Below are 18,756 nucleotides of genomic sequence, written 5' to 3' on the forward strand. Positions count from 1 at the left end.
CCACTTTCAGCTCAGGTAATGCAAGTTCACTGCCCTTATTTTACAGCAGTCACGTCTTAACATGGATGCGCTTCTCCAAAACCCTGCAAAGTTACCTTCTCAGTGAACATAAGAGATGTGGGTGCAGAGACTGGTGTTTATTTATCTAAAAATTTCTAGGCAGGTAACAGAATCAACAATACACAATCAAAATAAAACCAATACATAGTTAGACAAAAGAGTTCAAGAGAAAAGATCCTCAGCACTACCGATAATAAATACCAGTGAGGCTGCTATGCATCTGAAAGAGGAGGGGAAGACATCTTAATGTTGAAATTAGCAAGTTACATACTATTAGCAATTTAACATATATTGTTCCAAGACTGCATCATATTTAATGCCCTATATGTGCTTGGCATGATGGCAAATTGCCAACCAGTGTTTAATCATGAATGACTATAACCTGCACAGAGTGGGAAGTGCAACTTTTGCCACCTTGTGGGGCAGCCTGGATGGACCCTGCAGGTCGTTTTCTGTGTTACTGTGAGAGGGAGATTGAATTATGAATTGTCAAATGTAATAGTGGGATTGTAAATATTTAATGGAGAACTTGGGGGTTTGGCCTCTATTATGCAGATATACAGAGAATATCAACCTCGGTATTAGCTGAATAAGATGAGAAATGCATTCCCCAGTCCAGTGCAAAGGTAAAAGCAGCCTCATAAAGCCGAGGTTTAGGCTAAATGTGGATCTGACCAGAGAGGGAGGCCAGGTGTACCTAGTGGGGCTATTCCACACATCTCCTGCAGCAGAGGGTAACATCGTAACATAGTAAATGACGGCAGATAAACCACCTGTACAGTCCATCCAGTCTGCCACCAAGGGCCCAGGTAGGGGCAGTTTCACTGAAGAATGAAGTGGTGATAGGAAGCACAGTAAATGCACTCGGAGGCAAGTACATGAAGATTTTAATTCTTTGTGGAAGCAGACAGGGACTGATTGAAGAAGGGTTACATGACCATGACACAATGAGCTGCTGTTTTCTCAAAAGACCGCAATGGAGAGAAAAAGAGAGAGATCATTCAGCTAATAAACTCGGACAGAGGAGGCTGCAGTAGATCAAGTAGGAGTGGTACCAGAGTTTAGGTTGGTTTACTGAAACACTTTCTTCCCCACCTTTCAAAAGAAAATAAATTTCTTCCTCTGCAAAATGTGCCCTGGACAGATGCAGCCAGGAACCTCATTTCCATTACCGCAACCCCTTGGAGTCGCGTGCTATGAAAATTAGGCATGCATGTTATAGAACAGGGCATATGGCAAATGATGTGAAATTCTGAATTGGAACCATCTAAGTGGTTGTTAACACCTAATATTAATTGTTATCCCAAATTCAGCCAATTATTTTCTGAGCGCCAAACTTTGGGCAACCTATACAGAATCAGAGGATTCTTTTCAATGAACTTAAATGTTTTGAATTATGCGATTTTGCCAGGTGAGTCAGCAATTTCTGGTTGCTCAATTCTCTTCTACATGGAAGACGCCTGCCAGGCCATCAGCCTTTATAAAACTTAGTGCACATTTAGGTAATTTTGAGAATAGATTACTACAATATTCTATGGGGACAGTCCACCAGACTACAGCAATGCTTCCTCCAAACTCCTTCCCTGGAAAATCAAATGCTCACTTTCTAATGATGCTACAGAGAATCAGGGTCCCAGATTTGTCCTCGAAAAACCTGGTAACCTTGTGCATAATGGTTCCCTGATAAGAACTAGAAGGAAGGTGGCAGGCTTCTTGATGAGAAAAGGATTAAAAAAAAAAAAAAAAAAGAAGAAGAAGAGAGGCTACCCATGACATATCCCCAACGCAATCCAGATGTCAAGGACTGAATAAAGAGGTTGTGCATAAAGTCCATGAGCAGAGACAGAAGACAAATCAGATGGAGAAAGAGCAAAGATTACAGCCAGCTACCTGCAGCCTAAGATTAGTCAGAAAAGGAGATTGTGGATGGTGCCAAAGGAGAAAGGTTGATTGGGAAGGGCAGCACAGACAGTGAAAGGATGTTAAAGGCAATTTTGACAAGCACATAACCCAATATCCAGAGCTTGGGATAGGATGCAAAAATGCAGCCAAGCCTCTAAAATCTCACCACTGTAACGTAGCAGGTGCAGACTTCCTATGCAGAGACACATAACAAAAACAGCATAATAGCACCAGTGCAAGCTTCCCTTACACTACTACTACTATTTAACATTTCTAAAGCGCTACCAGGGTTGCGCAGCGCTGTACAATTAACAAAGAAGGACAGTTCCTGCTCAAAGGAGCTTACAATCTAAAGGACAAAAAGTGCAGTCAATCAAGATTGAGGCAGTCTAGCTTTCCTGGATAGAGGTACAATGGTTAGGTGCCAAAAGCGACATTGAAGAGGTGGGCTTTGAGCAAGGATTTGAAGATGGGTAGGGAGGGGGCTTGGCGTATGGGCTCAGGGAGTTTATTCCAAGCATAGGGTGAGGCGAGGCAGAAAGGGCAGAGTCTGGAGTTGGCGGTGGTGGAGAAGGGTACTGAGAGGAGGGATTTGTCCTGTGAGCGGAGGTTACGGGTAGGAGCGTAAGGGGAGATGAGGGTAGAGAGGTAGTGAGGGGCTGCAGATTGAGTGCATTTTGTAGGTTAGTAGTAGAAGCTTGAACTGTATGCAGTACCTGATCGGAAGCCAGTGAAGTGACTTGAGGAGAGAGGTGATATGAGCATATCGGTCTAGGCGGAAGATAAGACACGCAGCTGAGTTCTGAACGGATTGATGGTTAAGTGGGAGGCCAGTGAGGAGTAGGTTGCAGTAGTCAAGGCGAGAGGTAATTAGAGAGTGGATGAGAGTTTGGGTGGTGTGCTCAGAGAGGAAAGGGCAAATTTTGCTGATGTTATAGAGAAAGAAGCGACAGGTCTTGGCTGTCTGCTGGATACGAGCAGAGAAGGAGAGGGAGGAGTCGAAGATGACTCCGAGGTTGCGGGCAGGTGAGACGGGGAGGATGAGGGTGTTATCGACTGAAATAGAAAGTGGAGGGAGAGGAGAAGTGGGTTTGGGTGGAAGACAATGAGCTCGGTCTTGGCCATATTCAGTTTCAGGTGGCGGGTTGGACATCCAGGCAGCAATGTCGGATAAGCAGGCTGATACTTTGGCCTGGGTTTCCGCAGTGATGTCTGGTGTGGAGAGATAAAGCTGGGTGTCGTCAGCATAAAGATGATATTGGAAACCATGAGATGAGATCAGCGAGCCCAGGGAAGAGGTGTAGATTGAAAAAAGAAGGGGTCCAAGGACAGATTTTGGTTACACAGCTCTGGAAGGACCATCTAAGGAGAAGAAAAGGGACTCTGTCGTCAAACTCTCTGCTGAAGGTCATATTTAGGACTAGTTAATGAGGTACTTAACTCTGTACATAGGCGTCAACTTTCAAAATGAGTGGAGATACCAAACTTAACTCAATTTATCCCCCTCTGATCAGTAAAGGAGTTTGCTCAATATTGGGGGTGATCAAGCACCCACAGATTTCATACCTGTGCATTGAATGCTACAAAGACCCAGAAGCAACTGTCAGACAGTAGCCAACTACGTTCAATACCACACTGCACAGGAAAAGTATGTCTTTCTAATTCAGGTGTGACAAACTCCTGTCTTCAAGAGTCAAAAACATGTCAAGTTTTCTGGAAATGCACAATGAACATGCATGAGATACATTTGCAAGCATGGGAGGCAGTGCATTCAAATCTATTCATACATATTTACTGTGAATAGCTTACAAACCAAATATTTATAGTTCCTGAGTATGAGAACTGGTCACCCAAAAAAGAGAAATTCTCATTTGGCATGCAGGGGGTATTTTAAGCCCCTTCAGACATGGGGATACTAGCTTCCATTACGTATGGGTCAAAACCAGCTTTCTGTGCCACTGTAATATTTGGTTCTGACTCCACTGTCAGATGCTCCCTGATGTGCAATCAAAATAGTCTTATTTATAAAGATGAGTCTCCTCAGTGTCCTGGAAACCACAGGTGATTCCCTCGTTACAGTCAAAACTATTGACTTCAAATAACCAAAATGTGAATCACACATGAGCAATCCCGCTCCATTATTGGAAGCCAGTTACACACTCAGCTGCTCCAGGTTCTGTTTCCCAATTTGTAGGCATGGGATAATCCACGGTCCTGGTATTTATTTTCATCAATTTTATACTGTCTAAAAGTTCCAGGCAGTACTCAACATTATAATCAAAAAACAATGAATAAAACCCCAATATAAAAACCAACATTCATACAATAATTAGTTAAATGCAATTACAAAGCACCAAGCTTAGAAACACTTATAAAGCAGATGTCTGGGGTACTGACGTGCTCTGTGCATAGTTTCCTTTGTGCACAACCACAGATGTCATAAGCCTTTCACAAGCAAGATGTTGGTCAGTCTTGTTTTTTCTGATCTCCAGTGCATTGTAGGAGTTGTATTCTGCAGTTTAGACATAATTACTTGCCTTTTCAAAAATCCAAGCTCAAGGCAAGTTACAGTTTCAGGTACACAAGTTAATTCCCTCTCCACAGAGGGCTTCCAATCTAAGTTGTACCTGAGGCATGGCGTGTGAAATGACTTGTCCTGAGGTCACAAGGAGAAGTGGAATTTGAACCTGGGGCTTCTCTGACTCTAACCACTAAACCACTCCTCCTGCTTCTTTCGAACACAATTAACACTAAAAGTACCACACTGCATCAGAGGGGGCATGAGGAGCTGCCCTGCAGCTCAAGAAGTTGTGCAGAAGACTTGGAGCTATGTGGGCTGGATGCAGACTGCTAGTGACACACTCAATCCTAGGGAGAGAAAAATTCCCTGCAGCCAAAGGCATAACTAAGAGACCGCCATCCAGCCCTTGGAAACAGAATATGTGTATTGCCTGGGCATGTCCTCGCTGTGGCATTTATATTTTTCTGGGTGGGAGGGAGGAAGAGAATGGAGAGGGGGGTTCAACAATACTTGATGATTAATGTGTACTGGTCAAGTGCTAACACTGTAAACGCTTCACCGTCCAGACAGAAAATTTTATATTAAAAAGTGTCACAACTGGTCAAAAGAAGTCTCCTTCCAGAAATCAGTTCACTTGGCAGCTCTACCCGAGGGTTACCAGCTGGCTCCAGGCCAGGAAGGACAGGCTCAGCCAGGGCAGATTTTACCCCATTGCATCCATGGTTTTGCAATTTCAGGTTTTCTCGGGAAAGCAGAAACTCAGTCAGTGTGTGTGCAGTCAGGTGAAAACAAGACTAGCTCAGCCTGTTCAGACAAGATGGAAGCAGATGGTGACTCAGTCTACCCTGCACTACTACAGGGAGTCTGCTGTGAGATCCTTGATGTATCAGTGGATGGTTCCTTGCACACACTGATCATGCATCAGGCTCCTGGCCTTCTTCCCTGAAACACCCCATAGCCATAGTGCCAGAGTGTCTCATGCTTATAGGAGCTCAGGTCCACTGCTGCTTCTTTACCTCTCACTAGAGGGCATCCTGGCTAGGAGAGAGTAAGAATATGGATGTGTCCAAATGCTCTTGACATTGTGCTCAGCTGGCTACATTACTAGAATGGAAAAGGCTTAAGGACTTAGTCTTTGTCCTCACTAGGCTGAGTGTGCAAGAACTCATGTGCATATATATATATAGACAGAGATGTCCCTTTTCTCCATTTGACTCTCTTTGCAAAAGTCCAGTGTAGAGAGATGCAGTAGGAGGGGGGTCTCTAGGCCAACTCCTTCATGATGGATATTAATATGGAGATGTCGGAATCCAGCTCAGCAATACAAGGATCCAGGTCCCAAGGAAGGAGCTTTTCAGTCGTAGGAAAAGTTCATAAATGTTGATCTGGCCCAGGATCAGAGTTTCAGAGAGAGAGATCTGAGCCCGTCTAAAACTTGAGTTAGCCTTGCTTCTCCTGTACCTACAAAAAGAGAAGATACAGGAAGGGAAGAGAATGGGTGTGGATCAAAGAGGAAGGATTGGGTGTAGGTAAGAATGTGAGTTTGAGAAAGTTTGGAAGAATAAAAGTAAGGGGAAAGCAGAAGGAAAGGACAGAGTAAAAACAGAAGGGTAACAGAAGGATGAAGGTGGTGGGAAGAGAAAGAGATGAATGTTATAGGTCAGATAATGCCAGTGTCAGACAAGCTCCCATCCCCTCTCACAGCACTTCAGACTCCACCATGTGTTAGATCTAGTAAAAGAATGAAATTTCAGGAGACATCTTCCAACCCAGCTCCCACCTGAATACAATAATGAGCTGGGCTGTTTTATAACAGAGAAAGACCAAGGGAGGTCAGCCAATACTGATTCCCAACCAGCTCCCGCTGACATTGTCACCCCAGTGCTAAGCTGTATTGAACAACTGATGCATTTTGTGCTGATTCCTGGCTAACACCCCCCCCCCCCCCCCCCCACCACCACACACACACACTGGCTACACCCAAATCAGGTAAGCAGACATTTTCTCTCATGGTACATCATTTATTGCTAAAGAATGCAATTTATGGAAAATGTAATTTTTGAAGGGAATTTTCAAAAACACATGGCAGAGGGATGTGTGAGGACTTAAAACCTTAATGTCCTTAATGTACAATAAATGTTATCACAAACTCTAAAGTATCTAAAATCTCCTTGGATCCACAGCTGGAGAAAGTGAGAGAAAAGGCAGAGGATAAAGAACAGAAAACAGAGGGTTACATAAGTACATAAGTATTGCAATACTGGGACAGACCAAAGGTTCATCAAGTCCAGCATCCTGTTTCCAACAGTGGCCAATCCAGGTCATAAGTACCTGGCAAGATCCCAAAACAGTACAATACATTTTACACTGCTTATCCTAGAAATAAGCAGTAGATTTTTCCCATTTTAATAATGATCTATGGACTTTTCCTTTAGGAAGCCATCCAAACCTTTTTTAAACCCCGCTAAGTTAACAGCTTTAACTACATTCTTTGTCAATAAATTCCAGAGTTTAATTACATGCTGAGTGAAGAAAATTTTTCTCTGATTCATTTTAAACTTACTATTTTGTAGCTTCATTGCGTGCCCCCTAGTCCTAGTATTTTTGGAACGAGTAAACAAGCGATTCACGTCTACCTGTTCCACTCCACTCATTATTTTATAGACCTCTATCATATCTCCCCTCAGATGTCTTTTCTCCAAGCTGTAGAGCCTTAGCTGCTTCAGCCTTTCCTCATAGGGGAGTTGTCCCATCCCCTTTATCATTTTCATCGCCTTCTCTGTACCTTTTCTAATTCCACAATATCTTCTTTAAGATGCGGTGACCAGAAGGTATTTTCTCAGAAGGTCTGCACAGGCATCACTTTGCACTTGCTCACATTAAACATCATCTGTCATCCCCTCTGAAGGGACACCACCTTGTAAGTGGTGGAGGGGCTTCCGTGTTTCAATGACTCAGAGGGCTATGCTGTAGGGTTACCCATATCAGACAGGCCTCTGAGGAGAAACCAGACAAAGAGTGTCCCAACCTGGAGATCCAAGATGGCGTTGAGGGAGGACGTACGCTAGTTGAGTTCCCGTTTTACACCAGAATGCCTGAAGAAGAGGGTGCGCTCCCCAGAGAATGGGGAAGAGAAAAGGCAAAGCCGTAGTGCTGTCCTCCTCAAACACGGCTGGGGTTCCCACCACTTCTCAGTCTATTTTGGAGAGATTCGGGTCGGGGATATCGGTTCTTGCTTCGGGGAACAGCAAGGCTTTATTGCCGAATCTCAGTGGAGGGAGTGACTCTGAGTCCCCCTGTTGGCACGACCCCTCCAAGACCCAGAAATAGCAATGCTTCACTATGGAGGTCAATAATGGAAACGCCCGAAGTGGGTTAGGATTTTCATGTGACTCGAGGAGGTCCTGGCGCAGCATCAACTCGGATAATAAACCAACTGGGGGATTGGAGAGTGAGCTCTTCCCCCCAAAGATATCTGGAGCGGTTTCTGTGGAGAAATTGGACTTGGTGAAGCCAATAATGTCATAATGGACATACTATAGGAACTGCAGCAGAATGTGAATAACTCTCTTCTTCAGATGTTTAAAATTTTTCACTATGTGAGTTAAAGAATTTATATTAATACTTATCTAACAAAATGGAAGTCCAAGATATAAAAATAGAGACTTTGATTACGGAAATGGCTTCTCTATGAAAATCAGATAATTTGGTAATGAAGAATAGTTATCTTTCTTGTAAAAATTGGAATTTCTGGAGAACCAATTAAGGGAAAATAACTTGAGAATGATAAATTTACCTATAATATCCTATATATCAGCTACTGAATTCTTGAAGAAATATTTCTCTGATACTTTGCTAATACCTTCTGATAGCCACCTTTTGGTGACTAAAATTATATTTCCTTTAAAATCTTCTTTATCAGAGAAAAGAGATGTAAGTTTAACAGAAAATTCAGAAGCTATAGATAGAGTTATTATTAGTGACTTTCGTCTTTGATTTAGATAGGAACAATGTTTTGAAATTGTATTTCCGATACATGGTTGATAGTTCTTTGGGTTCATGATGAATATATTTCCTGACACATCAAGGGAATCGCAGACTGGGAGGTGTGAGGTCTTGGCTTTTAAGCCAGGAATCATTGCCCTAGGTGGGACCTTCCTAGCGTGATTCCCTTGTAAGTGTTTTATTTCCTTATTACTTATTTGTTTGAACCTAAGAAATTATAAGAGTTTGTGGAAACAAATGAAGAATCCTCTGCAGCAACTTCCTTCAGTTACCACTGTACCGACTGCAATAACCGATTAGCCTTCCTCCCTCAGAAAATGTGAAGTGTAAGATTAACCATTTTGAGTTTTTCTTATTTTCTTTAAGATTGTTTTCCTGATCTTGGATCTTCCAATTGTGGACAATTATGTAAATATATATTGTTGAGAGAAAATGTTTTCCTTTTTATATCAATTTCTGTATTTCCTTACATTTATGTGCTAAATGTGAATGTAATTAAGTAAAATGATAAATAAATAAAATAAATAAAATAAATTTAAAAAAAACATCATCTGTCATTTAGACGCCCAGTCTCCTAGTCTCGTAAGGTCCTCTTGTAATTATTCGCAATTCTCTTGCAATTTAACAACTTTGAATAACTTTGTGTACTCAGCAAATTTAATTACCTCACTAGTTACTCCCATCTCTAGGTCATTTATAAATATGTTAAAAAGCAGCGGTCCAAGCACAGACCCCTGGGGAACCCCACTAACTACCCTTCTCCATTGGTAATACTGACCCATTTAACCCTACTCTCTGTTTTCTATCTTTTAACCAGTTTTTAATCCACAATAGGACACTACCTCCTAGCCTATGACTCTCCAATTTCCTCTGGAGTCTTTCATGAGATACTTTGTCAAACACCTTCTGAAAATCCAGATACACAATATCAACTGGCTCACCTTCATCCACATGTTTGTTCACCCCTTCAAAGAAATGTAGTAGACTGGTAAGTCAAGATTTCCCTTGACCAACTCCATGTTGGCCTTGTCTCATTAATCCATGTTTACTCTGTAATTTTCATCTTTATAATAGTGTCTACCACCAAGTGGCGGTAGTAATAGCAGTAGTATTACTAGTAACTGATGGCACCTCCCTGAGCAGCAATAACTTCAAGCAAATACTTCCTATAACTGTTGAACTGTCTCTTGTTTCACTTGTTCTTCCAAAAGCAACTGTTTCAGCTCTTATATTTGAGGGCTGTCTCGCATGAAGAGCTCACTTCAGATCTTACTACAACATTTCAATAGGCTTTGAGACGTTACTTTGATTTGGCTAATCCAAAACATAACACCCCTTCTTCAGCCATTCTGTAGTACATTTACTTGAATGTTCATGGTCATCTTGTTGCATGATCCATCTTTGGTTCATCTTCACCTCTCAGAGAGATGGCCTGGCACTGTCCTCTAGAACTGTCCAATATAAAGCAAAATTAATGGTTCTATCAATGATGACAACTAATTTGGGTCCTAATGAAGAAAAGCAACCCCACAACATGGTCGACAGTGGAAAAAGAGACTCTTTCTTTGTAAGGCAGTATTTCATTTCTTCCAAATATTTTTTTATTGTGACTGAAAAGTCCAATTTTGAACTCATCTGTCCAGAAGGAAATATTCCAGAAGCCTTGTGGGTCATGCAGATGTTCTCTGCTAAACCTGGGTAGGAAGCAATATTTTTTTTTTCAGAGAGCAGTGATTGCTTCCGTGCTACCCTCTCATGAACACCATTTCCATTCAGTTTGGTTGATGCATGAGCCCTTACATCGGCCACATTGAGAGACCTTTAAAATGTTAGTCTTGATTTCTTTGTGAAATTGAGAATGAATCACCAGTTTGCTGTTCGAATAATCTTGGCAGAATGACCACTCTTGAGTGGCCTAGTGGTTAGAGCACTGGTCTTGCAATCCAGAGGTGGCCGGTTCAAATCCCACTGCTGTTCCTTGTGATCTTGGGCAAGTCACTTAATCCTCCATTGCCTCGGGTACAAACTTAGATTGTGAGCCTTCTTGGGACAGAGAAATATCCAGAGTACCTGAATGTAACTCTCCTTGAGCTACTACTGAAAAAGGTGTGAGGAAAATCTAAATAAATAAATATAGTCTTCAGCTTTTTCCATCTGTAGACTATCTGGCAGTACAAGAATGGAGCTCCAAATGTTTAAAAATGGTCTTGTAATCCTGACCCAGACAAATGAGCATTCCTTACTCATTTAAGTAGGTCCTGATCTGAAGTGAACTGTTCAAGTAAGGAAAATTGTCAGAGTTGTAAAAGTTCTGAACGAAAGAATGAGCCAAAATTCCTCAAGGGTGATGTGAAAGACTGATTAACAGTTACAGAAAACGGTTGAAGTTATTGTTCCTCAAGGAGCTGTCACCAGCTACTGAATGAAGCGTTCACATACTTTGTCAGTCACCTACAATGGATTGTATTTCAACAAACCTTTTCTCACCACTGTACTGGAGGTATCAGCAGATTTTGTCTCAGTTGGAACAGCTTGAAAATTGTTGCCTTGAATAATCACAACCCCATTTTCTTTTAGCAGTTTGCTTTGAAAGTGAGCAATACAACTTCTTGTGGTTGTTCTGGCTACTACAGTTACAGATGTTTGCCATCAAGTATCAGTTACCAGTTACAGGTCCAAAGGGAACCTCCCAGTTGTCGCACTGACTCAGAGCTGGATTGTTTTTGCTGGTAGGGGTTCAAACCCCTCACCGATACCCTGATAGTGCTGCAGCCTGAAATGTTGCCAGATCGCTGAAGACACTTATGAAGAGAGGTAACCCACAGTGTGACACTCACCTCGCTAGTGCCCTAACACAGCAGCGGGACATAGTGAGGAATGAGCTGGCGCTGGCCCGGGTGTGCAGAGTCGTCTCAATGCCTCGCAGCAGGTCATTGGTCTTCAGAAGCAGTAGCATCTGACGAGGGATGTTGTTGAGCAATTGGCTGATCTGAGGTAGGTAGGCAGCTGCATTAGTTCGAATCTCCACGTCCTGGGCAGGAGGAAGTGGCAGAATAAGTGAGCAGAATGGGAGAAAAAAAAAAAGAAAGAATGGGGATGAGATAAAGAAGAAAGGGGGCAGGAGAAGGAAGGAAGGAGGTGGAACACAAACAGAAGATGGGAAGAAAGGAGGGACAAAAGGGATACAGAATGAAGAGAGGAGAAAAAAAAGAGGAGAAAAAAACAGAGGAGCATCCAATAAATGAATTACATAAAGGAACACAGTGGGGTGAAGAGATGAAAGAAAAAGAAAGATAAAGAAGGAAGGAGAGCAAGCAGACACCTCTATGGCAGACGGCAGACATTTGTAAACCGTCCAGATCTGATACTCAGCTTTGGCGATACAGTAAGTTTTAATAAACATAAACAATGGTAGGTACTGTTTCAGTGATTAAATCTGCAGTACTGGAAAATAAAGATTCCAGCATGTAGTCCTTCTTACCCAACCCCATCTCCAGTGTAAATCGGAACAAAATGGACCCTGCTCAGCATAAGAAGAGACAAAAGCAAACCAATAGCACTGGGGAAAACAGTAATGGTGTTTGCCAGATAACCTTACATTACAGCTGACCCTTGCAAATATTCACATCCACAAACTTCAGTGGCATCATTCTCTTAAACATTATTTTCACTTCTAGACTCAGCAGTCAGAGTAGTCTGGAAGGAGCTTCTTCCTCCAACAAAAAAACCTTTCCTTCCACATTGGTAGCTGGGCTTTTTCTTTCTGGCAAGTCCTGCACCTGGAGAACAGTCTTCAATATGATAAAAAAAAATTGCACCTGTCAATATTCAGCCAGTGTTGTTTTTAAATACTGACCACCATGGGCAGAATTAGGCCCTGATACTCAATGACAGGCCATGTCTGGTCACTGGCATTGAATATTTTTTTGTTACATTTGTACCCCGCGCTTTCCCACTCATGGCAGGCTCAATGCGGCTTACAAGGGGCAATGGAGGGTTAAGTGACTTGCCCAGAGTCACAAGGAGCTGCCTGTGCCTGAAGTGGGAATCAAACTCAGTTCCTCAGTTCCCCAGGACCAAAGTCCACCACTCTAACCACTAGGCCACTCCTCCACTGTTGCTACTATTTGAGATTCTACATGGAATGTTGCTACATTCCATGTAGAAGTCGGCCCTTGCAGATCACCAATGTGGCCGCGCAGGCTTCTGCTTCTGTGAGTCTGACGTCCTGCACATACGTGCAGGATGTCAGACTCACAGAAACAGAAGCCTGCGCAGCCTTCTACATGGAATGTTGCTAGTGGAATACCAACATTCCATGTAGAATCTCCAATAGTAGCAACATTCCATGTAGAATCTCCAATAGTATCTATTTTATTTTTGTTACATTTGTACCCTGCGCTTTCCCACTCATGGCAGGCTCAATGCGGCTTACATGGGGCAATGGAGAGTTAAGTGACTTGCCCAGAGTCACAAGGAGCTGCCTGTGCCTGAAGTGGGAATTGAACTCAGTTCCCCAGGACCAAAGTCCACCACCCTAACCACTAGGCCACTCCTCCACTGTTGCTACTATTTGAGATTCTACATGGAATGTTGCTATTAGCAACATTCCATGTATAGAAGTCGGCCCTCACAGATCACCAATGTGGCCGCGCAGGCTTCTGCTTCTGTGAGTCACGTGCAGGACGTCAGACTCACAGAAGCAGAAGCCTGCGCAGCTTTCTACATGGAATGTTGCTAGTGGAATAGCAACATTCCATGTAGAATCTCCAATAGTACCTATTTTATTTTTGTTACATTTGTACCCTGCGCTTTCCCACTCATGGCAGGCTCAATGCGGCTTACATGGGGCAATGGAGGGTTAAGTGACTTGCCCAGAGTCACAAGGAGCTGCCTGTGCCTGAAGTGGGAATCGAACTCACTTCCTCAGTTCCCCAGGACCAAAGTCCACCACCCTAACCACTAGGCCACTCCTCCAGACAAAATCAGGATGCCAGCATTTATGCGAATCACAGCTGAACATAAGAATAGCTATACTGGGTCACATCAGCCAGGACTTGCATTATGGGAGTATGCATGTCCTCCCCTCCTAACAACCCCCCCCCCCCCCCATCAGCTCTGAACTCCTTCCCAATCCCCCATGCACAGGGACCAACCCCTTCCCACCCAGTTAAAAGAAGCCCCCTTGCACCTATCTTACTCCCTGGTGGTCCAGTGGGGCGATGGGGGCAGGAGCGCACCCCACTCACTCCTGCCCTTAGCAACTCCATAGTGAAAATGGCTGCTGCGACCTCTAGCGAGAGTCTCGCAGTACTATGGGACTCCCACTAGAGGTCACGGTGACTGTTTCTACAATGGAGCCACTAGGGACAGGAGTGAGCGGGGTTCACTCCTGTCCCTATCACCACATTGGGCCACCAAGGAGTAATTTAGGCCCGGGGGACCACTTCTATCTGGGGGAGAGGGGGCTGGTCCTTGTGTTGGGAGGGTTTGGGAAGGGGATCAATGGTGTTTGGGGGGGGGGGGGGGAGTTTGGGAGGGGGATCACAGCTTACTGGGGGGAATGGTGGGGAAAAGGGCAGAACACCATACGTTGCAGGTCGGTGCTCAGATGTTATGTGGGTGCTGGCCGATATTCAGAGCTGGCATCCGCAGCATTAACTGGGCAAAGTTGGCACCGCATTTTATGTGGTCCTACATGCCCAGTTAGTTACATGGGCACGCACACTGAATATTGTCGTACCCACATAATTCCTGGCTCCGTACCCTCCAATACCCCTGACTTGCCAACTTGGGACATGGTCAGTGAGTGCTAATATTCAGCGAAACGGTCTGGTTAGATGCCACTGAATACTGATGGCTATGCAAGTAGAAGTGATTTAAGCAGGCAGGAGGCTCTCCTGCTCCTTTAAATTGCTTTGAATATCGACCCGTCTGTTTTTAATCTCCATCTTTCTGATGTCTCCCCCCACCCACCCACCACCACCGATGCATTTCAGACAGGCTCACCCTCATTTGTGATGCCCCTTGGAAGAGCCTTTGAAAGTCTCTCCTCTGAACACGTATGCCAGGCTCCTCTCAAGAACACTGACCCCAACACCGCTTGAAAAGAAAGCATTTCCAAGGTCCAGTCCTCCCCACCACGGCACTCTAAAAACAAAGACATGGCATCTGGCCTCGTTTGTTTAATTCTTTTGCTGGAATAGATCGATCTGTGCTGCATTAACAGCATGTAATGCAGTTGGAAGCACTCGGGCAATTAGAAGCCCTGCTATTAATGAATGACCTAGAATACCTTACTATCAGTTTCTGGGGCTGGAATTGAGCCACAAAGCCAGGGCTCTCCTGAGCTGCAGACATGCAAATCAGCCTGCAACTGTCTCCTTCAATTCATGGCAGAAAGGCTGTGCCACCTCTCTCATCTCTATTAACTGGAACACTATGCATTTGCAGAGCCTTTTGTTCTCACCTGGCTCCATTATTTCACGACACATTGATCCAGTCCCTCTTTTATGGAATGTGCACACACAATTTACACTTCTGAGGTTCTCGATATAACGCAGAGCATAACTCTGTGCTGCCATGAGGCAGAATCAGTCAGGACTGGAGTGCCCTGGAAACAGGAAGTTAGCTGTATCACCATCAATATTTTTTCAGGTTAATATTCAAAAAGAACTTATAGGTTAAGTGCTGTTCTGAACTTATAAATACTACTTTTTTAAATTCAGGGTGTTCTGTTTTCGGCTGTACATACAATGGTATATGTAGACCAGGACTGGGTTAGGGCTTCTACTACTATTTACTACTACTTATCATTTCTATAGCACTACTAGACATATACAGCGCTTTACACTAGACATGAAGAGACAGTCCCTGCTCAACAGAGTTTACAATCTAATTAGGCCAGACAAACAGGACAAATAAGGGATATGGACAACGTAGCAAGATTCCATGCAGAATCCCAAAGAGTAGCAAGATTCCATGCAGAATCCCAAAGACTACTACTATTAGTACTTATCATTTCTATAGCTCTGCTAGACGTACACAGCACTGTACACTTGAAAAAGAAGAGACAGTCCCTGCTCGACAGAGCTTACAATCTAATTAGGACAGACAAACAGGAAAAACAAGGGATAAGGACAAAGAATAGCATGATTCTGGAATCCCAAAGAATAGCAAGGTTCTGTGCAGAATCCCAAAGAGTAGAAAGATTCTGGAATCCCAAAGAATAGCAAGGTTCTGTGCAGAATCCCAAAGAGTAGCAAGATTCTGGAATACCAAAGACTACTACTACTACTTATCATTTCTATAGCTCTGCTAGACGTACGCAGCACTGTACACTTGAACAAGAAGAGACAGTCCCTGCTCGACAGAGCTTACAATCTAATTAGGACAGACAAACAGGAAAACAAGGGATAAGGACAAAGAATAGCATGATTCTGGAATCCCAAAGAACAGCAAGGTTCTGTGCAGAATCCCAAAGAGTAGAAAGATTCTGGAATCCCAAAGAATAGCAAGGTTCTGTGCAGAATCCCAAAGAGTAGCAAGATTCTGGAATACCAAAGACTACTACTACTTATCATTTCTATAGCTCTGCTAGACGTACGCAGCACTGTACACTTGAACAAGAAGAGACAGTCCCTGCTCGACAGAGCTTACAATCTAATTAGGACAGACAAACAGGAAAAACAAGGGATAAGGACAAAGAATAGCATGATTCTGGAATCCCAAAGAACAGCAAGGTTCTGTGCAGAATCCCAAAGAGTAGAAAGATTCTGGAATCCCAAAGAATAGCAAGGTTCTGTGCAGAATCCCAAAGAGTAGCAAGATTCTGGAATACCAAAGACTACTACTACTACTTATCATTTCTATAGCGCTACTAGACATACGCAGAACTGTACACTTGAACAAGAAGAGACAGTCCCTGCTTGACAGAGCTTACAATCTAATTAGGACAAACAAGACAAATAAGGGATAAGGGAATTACTAAGGTGGAGATGATAAAATAAGGGTACTTAACAAGTGAATAAGGGCTGCAAATGTGTATAAATTAAACAGGCACAAATATGATATCTGACAGTGGCCTGTGCTATATGGCACATTAATGACTGGTTCAGGGATACTCAGGACTTTTTGGTTAACATCACTGGAAACCAATCTCTCTCCCAAGGAACATTTTAGTTGGATTACTACTACTACTACTATTAGCATTTCTACTATTTAGCATTTCTATAGCGCTACAAGGCATACGCAGCGCTGCACAAACATAGAAGAAAGACAGTCCCTGCTCAAAGAGCTTACAATCTAATAGACAAAAAATAAATAAAGTAAGCAAATCAAATCAATTAATGTGAACGGGAAGGAAGAGAGGAGGGTAGGTGGAGGCGAGTGGTTACAAGTGGTTACGAGTCAAAAGCAATGTTAAAGAGGTGGGCTTTCAGTCTAGATTTAAAGGTGGCCAAGGATGGGGCAAGACGTAGGGGCTCAGGAAGTTTATTCCAGGCATAGGGTGCAGCGAGACAGAAGGCGCGAAGTCTGGAGTTGGCAGTAGTGGAGAAGGGAACAGATAAGAAGGATTTATCCATGGAGCGGAGTGCACGGGAAGGGGTGTAGGGAAGGACGAGTGTGGAGAGATACTGGGGAGCAGCAGAGTGAGTACATTTATAGGTTAGTAGAAGAAGTTTGAACAGGATGCGAAAACGGATAGGGAGCCAGTGAAGGGTCTTGAGGAGAGGGGTAGTATGAGTAAATCGACCCTGGCGGAAGATGAGACGGGCAGCAGAGTTTTGAACTGACTGGAGAGGGGAGAGGTGACTAAGTGGGAGGCCAGCAAGAAGCAGATTGCAGTAGTCTAGACGAGAGGTGACAAGGGTGTGGATGAGGGTTTTGGTAGAGTGCTCGGAAAGAAAGGGGCGGATTTTACGGATGTTGTAAAGAAAGAAACGACAGGTCTTGGCGATCTGCTGGATATGAGCAGAGAAGGAGAGAGAAGAGTCAAAGATGACCCCAAGGTTTCGAGCTGAGGAGACAGGGAGAATGAGAGAGCCATCAACAGAAATAGAAAACGGGGGGAGCGGGGAGGTGGATCATACATACTACTGCAGGGGAAACACAAAAGGTACTGAAGGCCCATATTATCTTGAGAACAGCGTGTGCAATACGGCGCTGACTATGAAAAAGACATAATTTTTCTGCAACGACTCCCCCCTTCCTTCCCAATTAAGCAAAATCCTGCATTAGCCTAAAGCGCTGAATCAGCAGTTTTTCAACCATGGGAGGCTACAGGGATTTATTATCTTTATCAAATTCTCACAGATGATGGTGTTACGCTTTTCTGAAGGGCTGAAAGCTGCATTTTCTTTGCCAGATAGAGATAGGTATGCTTACTTTCCATTGCCTTGGGTGAATCTCTTCATAAAGGCGGTTAATAAATCCCAATCAATAAATAAAGATCATTATGTGCACAGTTTGTATTGGGTGCATTTCTGTGAGGATGTTCAGGATAAGCAGATCACCGTGCGTATGCTTGGCTCCCAGAAAAGTATGCCGCTGGCTTATTATCACACCTACCTGAAAGATTTGACTGCACAAACTGACTACTCACATTTAGCGACCTTATGGTTTGAAGAATTACCAGTGGAACTTACTGTGTTGCATATAAAACAGTGCATTCTTGGAATACTCTAATGCCACATGAGGCCATGTGCTTTTGTGGGAGATGCAATACAAAGTAGTGATGCGACTTTACATCTCTCCCCACAGGGTGCAAGGGGCCTCCATAAGTCCATCAGGTGCTTAACATAAGAACATAAGCACTGCCATAATGGGAAAAGACCAATGGTCCATCAAGCCCAGCAGCCTGTCTCCAACAGCAGCAAATCCAAGAACCCGGCAACCCCCCCCCCCCCCCCCCCCCCCCAAAAAAAAAAAAAAAAATTAATTTTTAATAATATTCAATGGACTTTTCCCTCAGGAATCTGTCCAAACCCCCTTTAAATTCCGTAAGGCCAGCTGCTGTTAGGAACTGGGCAACATTCTGGGGAAGGGGGAGCCTATTCCGAAAGGATGGGCTCCATCTTAACCAGAGTGGGACCAGGCTGCTGGCATCGGCGTTTAAGAAGGAGATAGAGCAGCTTTTAAACTAGAAATGGGGGGAAGGCCGACAGTCGCTCAAAAGAGCATGGTTCGGGATAAGGTATCTTTCAAAGATATCACCATAACAGGGAAGATAGAGTATCCTGATAGTGAGGTTGCAAAAGAGATTGTAG

General features: G+C 43.6%; 1 protein-coding gene across 1 annotated transcript in view; it reads right to left on the reverse strand.

Moving 5' to 3' along the window:
• Window positions 1-3,844: 3,844 nt before the first annotated feature.
• ADCK1 (aarF domain containing kinase 1) overlaps window positions 3,845-18,756 on the reverse strand; it is a 179,890-nt gene continuing 164,978 nt past the window's right edge. The window contains exons 10-11 of the mRNA XM_030215362.1: window positions 11,326-11,519; window positions 3,845-5,944 (exon numbers count right to left, since the gene is read on the reverse strand). Coding sequence (XP_030071222.1) covers window positions 5,773-5,944; window positions 11,326-11,519 — 366 coding nt within the window. The 3' untranslated portion in view covers window positions 3,845-5,772. The remainder of the gene's footprint in view (window positions 5,945-11,325; window positions 11,520-18,756) is intronic.

Source organism: Microcaecilia unicolor, chromosome 9 (assembly GCF_901765095.1).
Source record: "Microcaecilia unicolor chromosome 9, aMicUni1.1, whole genome shotgun sequence".
NCBI lineage: Eukaryota > Metazoa > Chordata > Amphibia > Gymnophiona > Siphonopidae > Microcaecilia > Microcaecilia unicolor.